Raw genomic sequence first — 17497 nt, forward strand, 5'->3', positions numbered from 1 at the left:
GTATATCACCACATCCAACAGAGGTTCAGTGTTACAGTGAAATTCAGTAAATGCTTTAGACTACCTATGAAGCTTCCGGATGCCAACAATATAATAAAACAGGGGGAGGGTCTTGTCTAAATCATGCAGGGAAATTGCTCAGTTTTGTAAAATGCACTGGAATGTGATTTTCAAATAGTGTTCCACTCTCAGCATGTAGAAGGCTAATAGTAAGTGTCTGTGTTTGTTTTCACTTTGCAACTCTTATCGTCAGAGCCAGGTTCTCCCTAGGACCTTATTTTATTCTGATTACTGCAACGTTACTGTCAGAGAATGGAGAACGGACTTGGTCACTCCTTTGCCAAAGTCAGCCAAGAGAATATTCTATTGGAGAAAGTGATATTCGCTTCGAAGCCTTAGAAGCCATGGGAAAAACTGAAATATATACAAGACAATAATACACAAACTTATTAACTTAGTCTCTCAAGCAAATCATCTTCACTCCCATCAAACTATGTATTATCAGGTAATATAAATTGAAAATCTATAGAGCAGTCACGCTAAATGTTTTATTGCTAAAAAAAAACAAAAAACAAAAAAGTAGTAAGGGTCATAGAATGCAAAATCTTAGGAAACATTTTTTTCCAGAGGCCATTTAATATGCTTTTGATACAGATTATTTTCTTGTCAATGGCTCTTTTGTCTTTCTTAAAACTACATCTGCACAACAACTAGGTCACCTTGAATTTCAAGTACAACATTGCCTATAAATTTAATTTAACATCATATTATCCATAATTACTATAAACAGGAGGCAGGTGTGACCCTTATTGTCAAGCTAGAGGGCCTGAGGACAGATGGGTTAATAGACTAGCTTTGACTATAGGCTCCCTATAAGCCATAATATGACCTGGCTATTAAAATATTATTGCAATCATATGCTTAAGAAGCAGTACTTCTGAATCAAGAGAGGTAACAGCCCCATTTATCGTATATATTGCACCATTCGACCCATCTCTGAAGAACTGATTTCAGCTTTGCATTCTGCGTTCTAACAGTTCACAATTAGAACACATAGCATCTACAGAGGGCAACCAAAAAAGCAACCAGTCTGAAATTTATAAGCCAACAGCTCTGAATCAGGGCATTTCATATAATTTTCTTGAAAAAAGGCAGAGTAAAGACTTGAGGGCTGTACATAAATATCCAAAAACTGTCTGGTATACTCCCCCAATGGAAGATTTGCTCTATTTGGAAATTAAAGTCTTTTTTTGGGGAGGCGGGGGATGAGGGTGGGGATTAAATGCAATTAGGGCTACCAAGAAAAAATGGGATTCTTCCTAACACAGTGTTTCATGTCATGTAAATGTTCTAGGTCATGTAATGGCCTGATCATTGGCCAGTGGCATTGATAAAGGTAGTTGAATTACTATACATGGAAGGACCCTTTTAAATCTAGGATTCTGTGATCCCACAGTTTGTTAGACAAGGAGCGAAAATCAAAACTCAGATCTATGCAGATTAGTTTCTGTGCTTCCTTTAACATCTAGACTCGTGGAGTACACGATTAACAGGTCTCTTGAGCTCTCTGACCCACTTTACAGAGCACCTAGAGCTCTTTTTCTAATAGAGTTGATGCTGTTCATTTGCTGTAAAATGTCTGATAACTCCTAAGTCCTCAGAGGACAAAGCTCTATCTAAAGTGACATATTCTGGTCCCTGGTCCTGGTCTACATGATCCACCACTCTTCTCTTCCTTCTGTGAGAGGGCACCCACTACTACCAAAGGTGGGTCACAGGGCTAGTCCGCTGCTCCAGATACACATGAGCATGATGATACATCTAATAATACTGCTTATAGAAGTCCTTCCATGCCTTCCTGCCTCTACACGCCACCTTCATCTTCCCCATTCCCTCCTGGCAAATGCCTGTTTGTCTCTCACGGCTATAAAACAAATATTGTGACCTTCTCCATGAAGGCTTCTTCAATTCTCTAGGTGAAATTATTTGGTCTCTCTCTGCTCCTCTTCTATACATACCTCTCTTCTAGCACTTTATATCTTCAAAAATAGTCAATATTAGACAAGCCTGTCTTTCTCATATCTAAACACCAGGGCCAGGTGTTGGCTTTATTTTATAACGCCTGCAATTAGCACAGTGAAAACTCAATAATGGTTTGAGTGAATAGTAGTCATTGATTTTCAACTTGTAATCTATAACATTCTAGGATTCTGTTGAAGATTGAAGAGAATTCTGTAATAGTAGTCATGGTAATATTGTCCCTATATTTTCGAGTAACATTTTTCTTAAACCTTGAATTAGAAATATGAGTTAGTGATCAAGAAGAGAGGTACGGGATGAAAATGTCCCTCAGGAAACAATCTCCCAAGATATGATGATAGAAGTCATGGAAATAAGTAGCGTGAGAATTAGACTGGCCTCTCTAAATGTCTTTTTTTAGTACTAGCAAGGAGATTTTTTTTTTTTTTTAAATTAAGACTACATTTTCAACACAGAGGAAGAGAATATTTACTACCATGGGCTAGGCACTGTTAGGCATATTTCATATATTATTGCATTTAATACAATACTACAAATAAAATTGACCTATTGTTTTTGCTTTATAAACAGTGACTATGAATCCTGGAAACATTAAAATCATTCAGTCTCTCAGTACCAGTAATTTCTATATTGTCACTCCTGTTGCATCTTGACTACTGGTTCACTCGTTTATTTATTCATTCATTTCATTAACTGATTTATTCATTTATTCATGAAATTTATTAAGCCTGCAATATGTGCCTTTAATATACAAGATTTCCCTACAATTACATGACCTGGATAGGTTGTAAATCTATACTTTCCAATTCCAAGCTGCTTTGATTCTGAATGTAGAAGCAAGTCATCTTAAATCAAGTCACATTTCAAATTCAAAAGAGAGTAAAGATGCAATTTTTAGAGATAAAAACATTCTATGCCTATCTGATAAACTGTGTTTATAAATTTAATGTGCATCAAACAGGAGGTGTTCTACTCAGATAATTTTCTTGTATTGTTAGGTTTTAAAATATTGGTCCATATCTTGTTTGTAAACTCTTTAACATTAAGTTTTTTAAATCTCCACATTTATCACATAATAAAGTATTTGAGAATTTCAAATTTCTATCCTTTTTAATTTGAAATTATTTTAAACTACTTTTAACAAATTTGAAGCAATTTGGGATTTAAGATTTCCTTTTTGCTTTTGTTTGTTTGAAAATGTACCTCTCTGGCCAAGATTTTGGTAAGCCAAATTTCAGACTAAGAATGTGTGAGGAAACACATTTTAGAAGTTTCCTCAATAATTCTGAATGACTGCAATAAACCCAGTTATGTTGTTACTTGTGAGCTGAAGGATTTGGCTATACCACAAGTTACATCACGTTCCTGGAAATGTAATTGCTGGGAACCAGTCAAAGCCTGCGTCACTATAGCCTGCACGTACTGACTACGGTAGCCCTACCCTGACACCGGGATAGTAAAGTAGCTCCCTGGACAAAGAATGGGAAAAATAACCTTAGCGATTGGACAAACCATTAAGCATAACTACAGTTGCATAACAAAGCCGAGTGCTTGAAAGGCTGTATTAGAAAAACGATGGGGCTAGAAACCATACTTTCTTCACAGCCTCTGTCTAAATTTGTTAAACTAAACTCCAACATTTTCCTGAAGTTTCCAGTACTGAGTCCTATTCACTTAGTACAGGTGTACTATCAGATACATATTCAGTACAGGTGCACACTCAGGTATATCCTGTCAGATATGGATTGTTAAAACAATATATATTGGCAACTTGATTATGTGTCAAATAGAGATTTATTTTAAATAAACTGAGAACTAGGAAGAATAAACCACCTTAGCCTGATTATTATTTCATTTTCGTCCAGTTAGTGTTTAGGTCACAGAAGTAGTATAGGAGGTGAGGGGAGGCTGCCATGGCTGTGGGTTCACGTTTATGCATCTGCCTCTCACTCAATAATAGATAATAAATTTTAGTCACTATTTCTCCGTATAATTACTCGAAAGATACAAAGAGCCAAATAACCTGAAGAAAACACTAAAAACAGAATCAGAGAATAGCCACCTTTCCAGGCCCAAACAATTTCTATAGTTCTTTTTGCCCCACTTAATTAATATTTCCTGCCTTACCTATGACTGACTTCTTTATTCATGAAAGGGTGCTTATTTAAGATTATATCTGTAATAAAAAGGATGATTCGAAATACCTAAATTTTCACATAGCTCACTGTTTCCATGGGGATGAGAATAAACAGATCTATAAAGAAAAGACTAAATTAAATATTCTTATCGAATATTAGGTAGTAAGACTCAAGAGGGACAAAAAGAAATAAAAGTAGTTCTTGCCTATAAGGAGCATGTAATTGAGTTAAAAATAAGATTAAAAAGTTTAATAATGAAAAAGAATACAAAATATATAACAGTTTGGATAAAACAATGAAAGCCCCAGGTGTTACAGGATTAATTGCCAGATTAAAGATAGAAAGCCACAGAGTGTTCCAGAAATTTGGAGAAGGGAACGATCGCTTTAGGACAGTTAGGCAAAAAAAAAAAAAATCAAAGGAAAGATGAGATTGATTTTACTGATTTTTTTAAAGAATGAGCTAGATTGAGATAGGTGGACAGAGGGCAGGAGGCAAGCCTTTATCCACCTATCACAGGGGGAAATGTACGAGTTACTGAGGAACGGGCAAGAAGCCAGTCTGGATGCGATAGAGTTTAGCTAGGAGAGGAGCAGAGAGTGACGATGGCATGGCAGTCCGGGGACCAACTGCAACGGGCCCAGACAGATATGCTCAGGAGCCTGAACGTTCTGAGAGCTCACTGTGAACAACGTCTACATCGAGCGCTTTACATTTATATTGTCATGTTTTAGTCTCAGTAACTGAGAACTAGGTGTTTGGATCAGGAGGCTCAGAGAACTGAAGAGACCTGCTCATTAATGGAGGAGCCAAAACCTCAGACTGTGACTCGTGAAGTCAGTGCTCCTGCCAGTGGGGTCATGGGAATTTTTTGAATAAGGAAGTGACAGGAACAATTTAGTGTTCTAGAAAGCATGGTCTAGCCAGCTGGTGTTAAGGGACTGCATTAAACAGAACTGGTAAGGAATCGTTCCACTGAAAGTTTCAGAAATACAGGGGAGATTGATTAGTTCACAGAACTAGGAAAGATCAATGGAACTAGGTAAGATCAGCGTGGTGAAATTAATCAGTACCTCAGTCATGTTTCTCTCTATGTGCTGGCTTCATTCCCTCCTACTGCATGTTGAATGTCTCCCTTCATCATGAGGATCCAGGTGCAATGGAAGAATAAGGGAGCAAATAGCTTAGGCACCACAGAGAAAGAACTCTATCCTAACATCTTTGAATAAAATCTCCGGAAAGGATTCCGATTGGCCATCTCTGTGACCAGGAGGTAGAGTACTGACACTGACAGTACAGCAGAATTTAAAAAAATTGTGGAGGGGGCAGTACCCAAAAGGATATGAGATGCTGTTCTCAGACAATATTGAAGAAGAGTTGCTGGAAACACAAGATTCATTGTAACTGGTAAACACTAAAGGCAAACTAAATCACCAGGACAGAAGAAAGTCGTCCATGATTGAAGACCATAGAAATGGCGTGGATCATGCATTTAATTATGTTATTCTGAGTTAATTCACTATCATTTAATTGAGTTTCCACTTTTATTTACAGATATGTTGAAGTTATATAAGCGCTGCTTATCATTCTAATGCTAGGATGATTTCCAAATTTATCCCACATCTTTGTCTGCTGGTTCGCATATCTTGTTTTTGGTAATTATTTTCAAAAAGATGATTTTAGTTTTGTTTCCCATATGTTTATTACAGTACAGCACTTTCATAATTACCTTTCAGTCAAAATTCTATACTGTGTCATATTTGTATTGTTCTTTCTCCCATTGGCCTTTTATCAAGGTGACTATGCAATGAGGAAAAATATGAGACCTTTCAGAGATTACTGGACAGAGGCTCTGAAACTTGGCTCTGAAACTAACACTAATTCCAAGAGACCCGAACCACCTCTGTGGCCCACCAGTCAGTGCAAGAACTTACAGAGGTCAAGTGATGAATGGAATTTCTGCTCAGGTCTGTCTCACAGTGGGCATAGTGGGTCTCCGAACCCAATCTTTAGTTATTTTCCATCTCTGGAATGCATATCTAGAAGATTCATACTTAGCAACAGGCAGAATTCCCACACTGATGGTGACAGAAAATCTATCTTGTATTCTTCTAGTCTTCTTTACTTACCATTTTGAGTGGCAAAACTTACATATCTAGTCTAGTTTGTTCAGAATTAGTCCTTTGATTTTAAAGGTAACTGCCTATAATGTCTACATATACATCTAAGGATATACAGAAGGAGATACTATAACGCTTTTTAAATAATATATATCTTAAATAATATCCTCTTGGTATTGAAGATACCAAGAAAGTAGGTGTTCCATCATTTTCCTATAAAAGCTTGTTTTATATGCAACTGGCAAGAAGCAATGATGATTTTTGGATTCTACAATGACATAAACCATTTCATGAAATATAGTTTTTAAACTTGAGCTTGCATTTTGTCCTTGTGAACAACGTGCTTCCAATAAGAATGAGGAGGTAAGTTGAAGCCAGTGATTATTGGGACGAACAACTAACCAGTGTGTTCAGATGGCACTGTACTAGCTTTCCTCTTTTCCTATATCCCCCTAGCCATGTGCAGGGACTTTTCTCCTTTTGTTGGTTAACACTCTTCCTCATCTGGATTGCCTTCAACTATGTGACAACAAAGAACTCAAGCACCAAAATAGCAGCCGCTACATATCCTCCGCATGACAGTGTAATTTCTTCTGCCTTAAGGCTGTGTCTAGCACTGAAATCATAGTCTGTTTACTTCGATCCGGTGCTACATTACACTGGGAGGGATTTAACTCTTCCTTATAAATATACAGGGGAATTATCTCTTGGCTCTGTTTAACTTCGAATTGGACATGAAATTGTGCAGTTCTGTTTGCTGCTGAGCCAATCATGCCACTGAGCAAAAACTTACCTTCCAACTTTATTAGACAAGCATTTTGTGCTCTCAAAATGCCCAGCAACACCATTATTAGAACCAATGCAGAACATTTTTTGGTGACTAATGAGTACTGGAAATGAATCTTGAAGGTTTCCCATTTGATGTGAGTGTTTAGTTTTTTCAGATGTTTCTGCTAGGGAATTGGCACTTATGAATTAAAGTTTTACTAAAGAAAATTTGGCTAGGGACAGTATGCATGTATGTTAAAGGCTGTGTTGATTATCAAAACACTGTAAGTGACTATGCTCATTTATAAACCAGTATTCTATAATCTTCTCATTCAGAAAAAGTCATCTTTAAGACCACCCTCTGTCTTACCCATAATCACCTAGCAATCTCCATGTCTACTGGGTTATGCTTCTGAGACATCTTTTTCAGTTGTTCCCTCCTCTCCATTCCCAATTCTAACTTTTAGGTTCTTAGCATCTCATGCCTGAACTTTTAGAAGAGTCTAGTAATTTAATTCTCTACTTCTGGTCTTTTCTTCCAAGTTAATTTTCTAAATTATGAGTAAATATCACAATCTAGTTTAAAAGACTTCTATAAAAACCATACAGAGACTTATGGGTATATCCCGAATACACAGAATGGTTCCTGGCACAGATTAGGCAGTTGATAAGTATTTGTCTAATGAGTGAGTGAACTCTCCATTGTCAGGGGTCTGGGAAACCACCATGTATTGAGCATCTCCTTTGTGATAAACAAAAGTAAAATCTCTAGCATTTGCTAAACCTATTGTTTTTATTAAATTCTCACAAAAAACAGGTGAGGTAGATAGTAACATCCTCACTTTAAGTATGAAGAAATCGAGGCCTGGAGAGATTATATAACTTTTCCAAAGTCACAAGACTAGTACATAGCAAGGCTGGAGTTTAAAGTTAAGTCTGAATTCTTAATCAGCCCTCACATCTACATCATAAAGCTCAATAGGTGTTTTTTTTTTTCCTGCTCTCTTGTTTTTTAAAAATAATTTAACCTATTACTGGATATACACAAAAGAATATAACATTTATGAAATACAGAGTCTAAAGAAAAAAAAAATAAGCAACGCTATGCTTAAAAATGGACAGAAGACCTGAATGGACACTTTACCAAACAGGAAAATAATCATAGTAAAAAATGTTCAATATCATTTGATATTAGGGAATTGCAAAGTAAAACAACATGGAGATATCACTACACATTTACTGAAATGGCTAAAGTCCAACACTAATATCACCAACTGCTAGTAAGAATGCAAAGCAGCAGGAATTCTCTTTCATTGATGATAAGAATGCAAAATGGTACAACCACCTAGGAAGACAGTTTGGCAGTTTCTTACAAAACTAAATATAGTCTTAACACATGACCCAGCAATTATGCTCCTAGGTGATTACTCAACTGATAGGAAAAACTTATGTTCCTACAAAAGCCTGCATGCAAATGTTTACAGCAACTTCATGCATAATTATAAAAACTGGAAGCAACCAAGATGTCTTTCAATAGGTGAATTGATAAATTGTGCTATCGTCATACAATTGAATATTATTCAGTGATAAAAAGAAATGAGCTATCAAAGCATGAAAAGACATGAATCAATCTTAAGTGCATACTGTTAAGTAAAAGAAATTAGGCTGAAAAAGCTATAAAGTGTATGATTCCGATTATGTGATATATTGGATAAAGCAAAAATACAGAGGCAGTAAAAATCAGTGGTTGCCAGAGCTTCAGAGTGGGAGAGTTGAGTAAGTAAAATATGGGGGATATTTTTATGGAAGTGAGACTATTCTGCATAATACTTTCAAGGTAGATACAACACATTAAGCATTTGTCAAAATCCAGAGAGCTTTATAGCATGGAATAAATTTTAATGTGTGGAAATTAAAAAAAAAAAACAAAACTAAGTTTATCCTAGGATAAAATGTACAAAGTGACAAAATTATCTAAATGCATTAAAAATATATGAAACAACCTCACTAAAAGATGTGGAGGCATAAGATGCTGACCTAAGTAACTTTGGAAATAAGTAGTCTGTAAGATTAAAAGCAAAGGGGACTGTACATAAGAATTACACTTTAGTTGACTAAGTTGTTTCCCACAGGGGTATAGATGAACAATTCTGAGGCCACTATACATGTATATTGAAATTGAACAATTAAGTAAATGGAAGGTGGGTAGTGGAAGCTGGTTTTCTCACTGTTGGAGATGGAAGTTACATATAAGGGTGAAAGGCCAGAATGATTCATATGGAAATGAATTAGAGCTGAAACAGTATGAACGGATATTTAGCTTAGTACAGATATAGAGGTTACATATAAAATATTTACAGATGTATGTATTATACATGGGTTAGCATACATATACATATTTCCTTTCTCTGTCAACTTCTAGGAGGGCCTAGAAGCAACAACAACCCAGTAGCAATGAGCACACCGAGCACCCAGATCTTGGTGTCTTGGTGTCCATTCTCCAATAAAAGGAACCAGGGCTCCTTAAAGAAATGGCTCATTCTAGGGCTGGGGCAGGAAATGTATAAGATGCGTCTGGAGCATCTTGGTATAACAGACATTTAGGAAGTGCCCCCAAAACAAAAAAAAACCCAAACTACACAATGATGAGGGTATATTGGAGGGACACCAAGAGCCAACCAAAAGAACTACCCAAGGCCAAAACTGGAAAAATCTGAGCAACAAAATATAGTGTTGGATAATAATCCAAAATTTAAAAGAAGTATCTGTGAGTCCATGCTGATATAACTGAAGATAAAAAAAAAATGGGGAGAAGAGACAAAGATCTCTACAGAGGAATGTCAAATAATCAATGTAGATACTCTACTCCATTCTCAAGGAGGGGAAGCCTAACTCCTCACTCCCTCGGTGTGGTCCTGCATAGTGATCTCCTTCCAAAGAGGACAGAATGAAAAGAGGAAAAAAGAATAACTACGGTGGAGAAACCACACATTGCCTTAGCCTGTTGATCAAAGATAACATCAACGGTGATGAGACATGTTGATAGTACATACCCTTGATATGATGTGATGTGACACATTACCACTGTGATCTTCCTCCCAAGGTAATCATGAGGAAAACATCACACAAATTCCTACTGAGGAACAATCTATAAAATACCTGGCCAGTATTCCTCAAAACTGTCAACATCATTAAAACAAAGAAAGTCTGAGAAACTCACAGCTGAGAGAAGCCTAAGGAGACATGACAACTAAATGCACTGTGGTGTCCTGGATGGGATATTAGAACAGGAAAAAGTATTATGTGAAAACTAAGGAAGTCTGTCTGACTAAAGTAGTATGAACTTTAATAATAGTATATCAATATTGGTTCATTCATTGTGACAACTGTAACACACTAAGGTAGGGTGTTAATAATAGGGGAAACTTGGTATGGAACTTTCGGTACCATCTTTGCAATAATTTTGTGAATCTAAAATCATTCTAAAATAAAAAGTTTATTTAAATAATAAATGCCTATGTATTTGTTAACTTATTTATGAATGTACCATCCAATCAAGAACTAAAGCATTATCTGTCAACTTGTATCATCCTCTGTGTTCCTTCCCTCTCCCTTCTCTCTCATTCATCCTTGCCCTTAAAAAAATCACTATGCTGGACTCAATTACAACAAAAAAATACAAAAGATTCAATCAAAAAATGGGCAGAGAACCTTCTTGGGACACTTCTCCCAAGAAGGCATACAAATGGCCAACAAACATATGAAAAGATGCTCATCATCACTAGCTATTAGGGAAATGCAAATCAAAACCACAATGAGACACCATCTCACACCTGTTAAAATGGCTATAATCGACAGGACAAGTAATAACAAATGTTGGAAAGGATGTGGAGAAATGGGAATCCTTATACAATGCTGGTGGGACTGCAAATTGGTACAGCCACTATGGAAAACAGTATGGGGGTTCCTCAAAAAACTAAGAATTGATCTACCATATGATCCAGCAATCCCTCTACTGGGTATTTACCCCCAAAGACTTGAAAACTCATATCTGAAAAGATATTTGCACACTGATGTTCACAGCAGCATTATCCACAGTGGCCAGGACATGGAAGGAACCGAAATGTCTGACGATAGATGACTGGTTAATAACACTGTGGTACATATATACAATGGAATACTACTCAGCCATAAGAAGATGAAATATTGCCATTTGCAACAACATGGATGGACCTTGAAATAATCATACTAAGCAAAATAAGCCAGACAGAAAAGGTTTAAAATCACATGATATCACTGACATGTGGGATCTAAATCTAAAAGCAACAAATGAACAGGACAAACAAACAGAGACTCATGGACATGGACAATGGACTAGTGGTTACCAGAGGGCAGGGGGTAGGGGGAAAATAAAATATTAAAAAATAATAATTAAAAAAATTAAAATAAAAAAATAAGGAAAAAAGTCACTGTGCTGAATTTTGCATTTATTACTTCTTTCCTAGTTTGGTATAGTCTTATCATACATATATGCTGGTATACTTCTAAAAGTTTTGCTCATTTTTGAGCTTTCTAAAAATAGCACTTATACTGTCTTCTAAGACATGCACCAGTAGTTTATAAGAAAGTTTATTACAGTACTGTTTATAAGAGAAAAATCTAGAAACAAATGTCCCAGAACAGATGCAAGAATAAGTAAACTGTGGTATATTCAGACAATTATACAAGAAAATCTTATCTGAAAGTGAAAAATATGAACTATATACAACAATGTGGATGAACGTTAAGACAGGACGTTGAGTGAAAAAAAGGTAATGAACAGCTTTCATTTGATGCAGAAGACCCTTTGCCGAAGGGCTGCAATCTACCTTGTCTATCTCACTTCTTCATAAGCTGTATTCTAGTCTTAAAACAAAGAAACGCCAAATTTGTTACCTCAACATCTCACTCTCTTTGATACTCTTTTCATAAAGTCTATTTTGAGATATAATTCGTATACCATAGAATTCACCCATTTAAAGTATACAGTTCAATGGCTTTTGGTATATTCACAGAGCTGTACAACCATTAACCATAATCGGTTTTAGAATATTTTCATCACACCACAGAAAAAAGCCAATAGCCATTAGCAGTCATACCCTATTTCCTTCTACTCCTCCCACCTCACCCCCAGCTCTAGGCAACCACAAGTTTACTTTCTGTCTTTCTAGATTTTTCTATTCTGGACATTTCATATAAATGGTATCATAGAATATGTTTCTTTTTGTAACTGGCTTCCTTCACTTAGCATAATGTTTTCATGGTTCATCCATGTCGTAGCATATACCAGTACTTCATTTCTTTTTAATACTAAATAATATTCCACTGTATGGATATACTCACTTGTCTTCGTGCAGCGTTTCTTTTGTCATTAGTGACTTTCTCTTGCTCTCTGCCCATCAAATTCCTATTTACCCCTTAATGCCCAGATCTGAGATCAATCTCCTTAATTCCTATAGCCCTCTGTTTAAGCACTATTATTGTACTTTTACACTATATTATAATAATAATCCATGCGTATCTCTGCTTCTCCACCCACTAGTGAACTGTGGGATCCCTAGGAACAGGGACAAAACTTTGTTTGTCTTTGGGTTCTAGTACCTAGTAGAGTCTGACCAACAACATTTACTCAAAAAATACTTGTTCAATTGGTGAATGAATAGATTCTTCTAAGATTTGTCATGTTTGCACTTCATACACAGAAGGAGCAAGCAACAGTGTGGAAACAGGATATAATAATGCAGTGTTATTATGATCTCAAACTTGGGCTCACATAGGAATTCTGCGTTTGAAAACTTGGTGGCCTTGGACAAGTTGCTTACCACTCCAAGTCCCATCTGAAACTTGGGGATAAATAATATCACACTCACGTGCTTGACTTTAATAAGTTATGTTTGTAAAGAACTTAACCCAATAGCAGTAGCCGATATTATTACCAATAATAAAAGCCATAAACAGAGGGGCGGAGGAGCCGGGAGGAAGCTTAAAGAACATCTGATTCAAATCCCTCATTTTGCAAGTGAAGACATTGACAACTGGAGAGATTAGGGGAGATGCCAGAGGCCTCTGGCCTCTTGAGGAAGTTGTATGGTATGCTGGAACTGGAGTACAACATACTTCATTTCGAATCCTGGCTCTGCCTCTTACTAGTTAAATGTCTTTGTGTAAATTAACTGAATTTTCTAAAAATTAATTTCTTCTGGATATAAGAGGATAATAAATACCTAGTTCACAGAAGAGTTTTGAGAATTAAATGAGAAACCATGGTTGTGTAGTAGGCTTTTGATGATGATAAAATGGTGATAAGCATGCATGTGCACGCACACACACACTGAATGATGCAATGACAAATTAGTGAACTGACAGGAAAAAAGTTTTGGACAAAGAAATGTATAGCTTCACACACACACAAAATAAAATAGAAATCATTTTAAGAGAGAGATTAAATTTTAGGAAAAGTGATTTACAATCAGCCTGAAGTAGAAACAGTACCTTGTAAATATCAGTGGGTAAAATAATGTGAGATCTTTAGGAATAAAAGATTTTCATAAAACTAAAAATTATTGCCATCCTGCCCTGTCTTCTAACTGGCTTGTCTTTAAACTTTCCAGTATCTGCTGTCTGATATTCCTGGAGCAGATCCTAAGGAAACAGACGTTCTCTCCAAAGCCTCTCAACTGTAGACTATCAACACAGTTCCCCTTCAAAAATGAAAACCTTAAGATTGGCAAAGATTGGCAAGAAATTCAAAGGTGATGAAGCAGGTTTTAATACAGACCTATGTCATCGTTTAAAAAGGTCATTCCACTCCTTTCTTGTTCTTTTCCTTATTGTGTGTTCACTTGTTTACTAAACATGAGCTCAACTCTCATTATTAAAGAAATAGTAGCATACTCAAATTGTAATGAACCCAACAGACAGAAGTTGTATGTCACCGTTTAAAGCACAGGATCATCTCCAAATCCCTATAATTTGATAATATATGAAGATGTCAGAAAACTGTGAAGGATACACAGTGGCATTTTGCCTCCCTCTCCTCTTATTTACTGGTTCCCTTGGTTCTGTTCAAGACTGATATTTAAAAAGGTCCCTCATATTTTTTCCTCAGAGTTTTTACCTTGGCTGTTTTACATGAAGTGTTTATTAATTAAACAAATATTTACTGACCTCTATTTTATACCAGGCATTGGTCTGGATGATGAAAAACGAAAAAAAAAAAAAAAAAAAAAAAAAGGAGACCCTTTTCTCAAAGAGCTTATGTTCTCATGGAGTGAGAAAAGACATAAACAAGTGAATATCTAACATGCAAGATGGTAGTAAGTGCTACGAAGAACAAAGTAAAATAATAAGCAGAGTGATCAGGGGCAGGTGCATCAGGAAAGGCCTCTTCAGTAAGATGACGACTGAGAAAACTCCTCAAGGAAGTGAGGGAGTGAGTCACGGGATATCTGGGCAGAGAGAATAACAAGTGCTGAGATCTTTATCAGGTTCAAGGAACAGGACAATGTGGCTAGAGTTGATGGAGAGAAAGGGAAAATGCTACAAGTCAGGAAGGCGGTAGAATCCAGATCACACAGAGCTTTTGCTTTTACCATAGAGCAAGAGGGGTGGGAATCAGGGAGAAGGTCAGAGACCATCACTATTGCGTGTGAGAGAAATACTGGTGGGAGCAATGGAGCTGGTGGGAGGTGACTGAGTTCTGAATGCATTTTGAAGGAATAATTTTAATAACACACTCCTTTACATTCATCACAACATGTCCTTTCCTTAAACCCAGTCGAAAATCTCATTCCTTAAGAGAAGTCTTTCTATAACTCTGTGGTTTCCAAGCCACTCATATAATCCCTCCTAATCTTCCTTAATACATACTTATAGTCACCTTTTTCACTTGTACAGTATAAAGGTCATTGTTGTCTCAGCCTAATGGAAACACAGGGAATATGAAGTTGGTCAAGTGATATAACATGGCTACTTCCTAAGAAATGGCAGTGGAGCAGGCTTAAAGGGTCATAGATCTAAAAAATTCTTCAGAATTAACTTTGCTTGATCAGGCTCTCCCTTCTGACACCATCTTCACTGTGCGGTAAAACAACCTTGAGCATGCTGTGAGATCAGTCAAAACCGACTGATCCTCAGGTGTTTCCAAATTTTGACTTCAACACGGTGCATGGACTTTAATGTTCAAGTGACAGCCTAACCAGTGTATTAAATAATGGCAGAAACCTGTTCATTTCATCATTTGGTTATAAGGCCATGATACACTGGTATTATAGCACTTATATAAAAATGCAGAAACAGAAACCAATATTCCATTTTCTCTGGATATATGTAAAATATGAGAAAGTATAAGAAAGTTCTAGAAAAATATATACTAAAGTCTCAATAATAGTTACCTCTAGGGAGTAATGGTGAGAACTAGGATGGAAAATTAGGGTGATTAAAGGAGACTTCAGCTTTATAGTAATGTCTCACTTACTTCTGAGAAAAAAAATTATCGTCTGACTATAGAGTTCATTTTTTAAAGGATCCATGTTAGTTACTTGGCTCCTTCAGTATTACTGAATTAGATGGTAGTCACTAACATATGAAAAAAGGGTTTGTGGAAAATGTTTGTATTTCATATTTCACTTCTAACCAAATACTGGAAGTAGCTAAAAAGTTGTTTTCCATGCTGAGATTCTCTGCAAAGAAGCACTTATATGTTAATTCATGAAAAGAACATCGGCTATGCTCACAGCATGTTGAACCTTTGAGAATGACGAACATACATTTTCTTAACAACTGATACCCTTTATCACGTTCTATACCAGAAGATCTGACAAGAAGGCTAAGTCAACAGGAGGGGTTAACAGAGAACAGAAGCTGGGCCAGGAATGAAAAAATAGGGATGATAATAGTAAAACCAGATCTCTTACGAGGAAGCCCATGAGGAGAAATAGCAAGAAGGAAATAAAATGGCCACCGAAGAATACGAATTTTAGTAGGAGCTAAAGGTAGAGAAATTTGGGACTGTCTAATCATAGTTTCTAGGAGTAATTCTAATTCCCCTTAGAATTACTCCTAGAAAATTCTTCTTTTATGTTTAAATTCCCAGTTGTGCAATCTAATTTCCTTAGTTTCCACACTAATCCCTTCACAGTAGAATCATTTTACATAACTTCAAAAAGAAATTCTTCCCACATGAGGCAGAGAATGTTTGGGTGAGAAAGAAACCAAACAACCAGAAACAGCTGATAACCTGTACAAGGCTCAGCATCACGGAATGCAGCATATGGCACGTTCCCCTGCTTGAAGAACTCTGGGCCAGTGACAAGTTAGGGGTTTGTGGAGAGACAGAGTGATGTTCCTTAGGAAATACGAGGATAGTGCAATTGGTTTTCACTGTCTCACCAAACTGTTCTGGAAAACACATACCAGACTGGGAGGTGTCGGTGAACTTCTTTATCCCTATGTCTCCCTGTGTTTGTCCCATCCACACTCATTCTGCCATCCTGACTGCCCAGCTTACAGTCAGACTCAAAGCGACACTTGATAGAGTAATATGAGAGTTGAAACGAAAGCGTTACATGAGGTGAGCTTTTCCTTCAGCAAGACTGTAAGTAACAAGCCCACAAGAACCTAAATTTAGCTTCTTTTACGACTCTGACTGTTGTTGAGGTGCACTGATACATATGACAAACTCCCAATTCAATAACGTGAACTCATTTCTTGTTATTAGGTTTCTCTCAAAACTGTCTAAGTGAGTGAGCATAACTCATTATTTTTTTTAACCCAAAGGGTTTACCTGCTACTTCTTGTTTTTATCTCAATTAATTTTGTGTCTGCCGGACTAACACAAATTACCACTTCCATGTCTTGCACTTTCGATTTAAAAATAAAGCTAATTTGGGAGGTGTTTAAAGCTTTATTAATATTTATACGGCCATTAGTGGTGGCTATGAGGTTCAAAAGCTTCTTTCAAAATGAGAACTTCTCCTTCCAATACTGTCTCTGGGCTGCAGCTCTCCTCCTTTGACAACATCATTTTTAACATTTTTCTGAGGGCGCAGAACAAAATTTTCACATAAGGTCACAGAGAGTTGGTTTCGGTTTTCCCACCATTTATCTTGCCCATTCTGCTCAATGACTCAGACTCATAGAATACATTTCTTTCTCTGACTTTCTTCAGAAATTCAGAGGCAGCACTTTCTCCCACAAAAGTGTATGGATGCTGTGTAACAACCAAACACTATTCTTCACCATCTGCGTCCCCTCCCCCAACCTGAACTTGGGTTGGGCAAGTAAAAAAGAAGTGCCATAAGTATTCCAATATGATGCTAAAATATGGATAAGGGATTATTCTTCAAAAGTTAGAAAAGATACAGAGGGCATGATCCATACTGAATAATGAGG

At 36.7% G+C, this 17497-nt stretch overlaps 1 protein-coding gene across 5 annotated transcripts in view; it reads right to left on the minus strand.

The window, feature by feature from the left end:
• Positions 1-17497, minus strand: part of ARL15 (ARF like GTPase 15) — a 376128-nt gene that overhangs the window by 126233 nt on the left and 232398 nt on the right. For 2 of the 5 annotated variants that reach the window (XM_039869932.1, XM_039869931.1), the window contains exon 6: positions 14359-16427. The exons of 2 other annotated variants lie outside the window; for them this stretch is intronic. In XM_039869932.1, the coding sequence (XP_039725866.1) occupies positions 16239-16427 (189 nt within the window). In that variant the 3' untranslated portion in view covers positions 14359-16238. Of the gene's footprint in view, positions 1-14358; positions 16428-17497 lie in introns of those variants that run through there. One more of the 5 variants, XM_039869933.1, reaches the window with a different exon arrangement.

The sequence above is a fragment of the Pteropus medius genome, unplaced genomic scaffold, assembly GCF_902729225.1.
Source record: "Pteropus medius unplaced genomic scaffold, Ma_sr-lr_union100, whole genome shotgun sequence".
NCBI classification, from domain to species: domain Eukaryota; kingdom Metazoa; phylum Chordata; class Mammalia; order Chiroptera; family Pteropodidae; genus Pteropus; species Pteropus medius.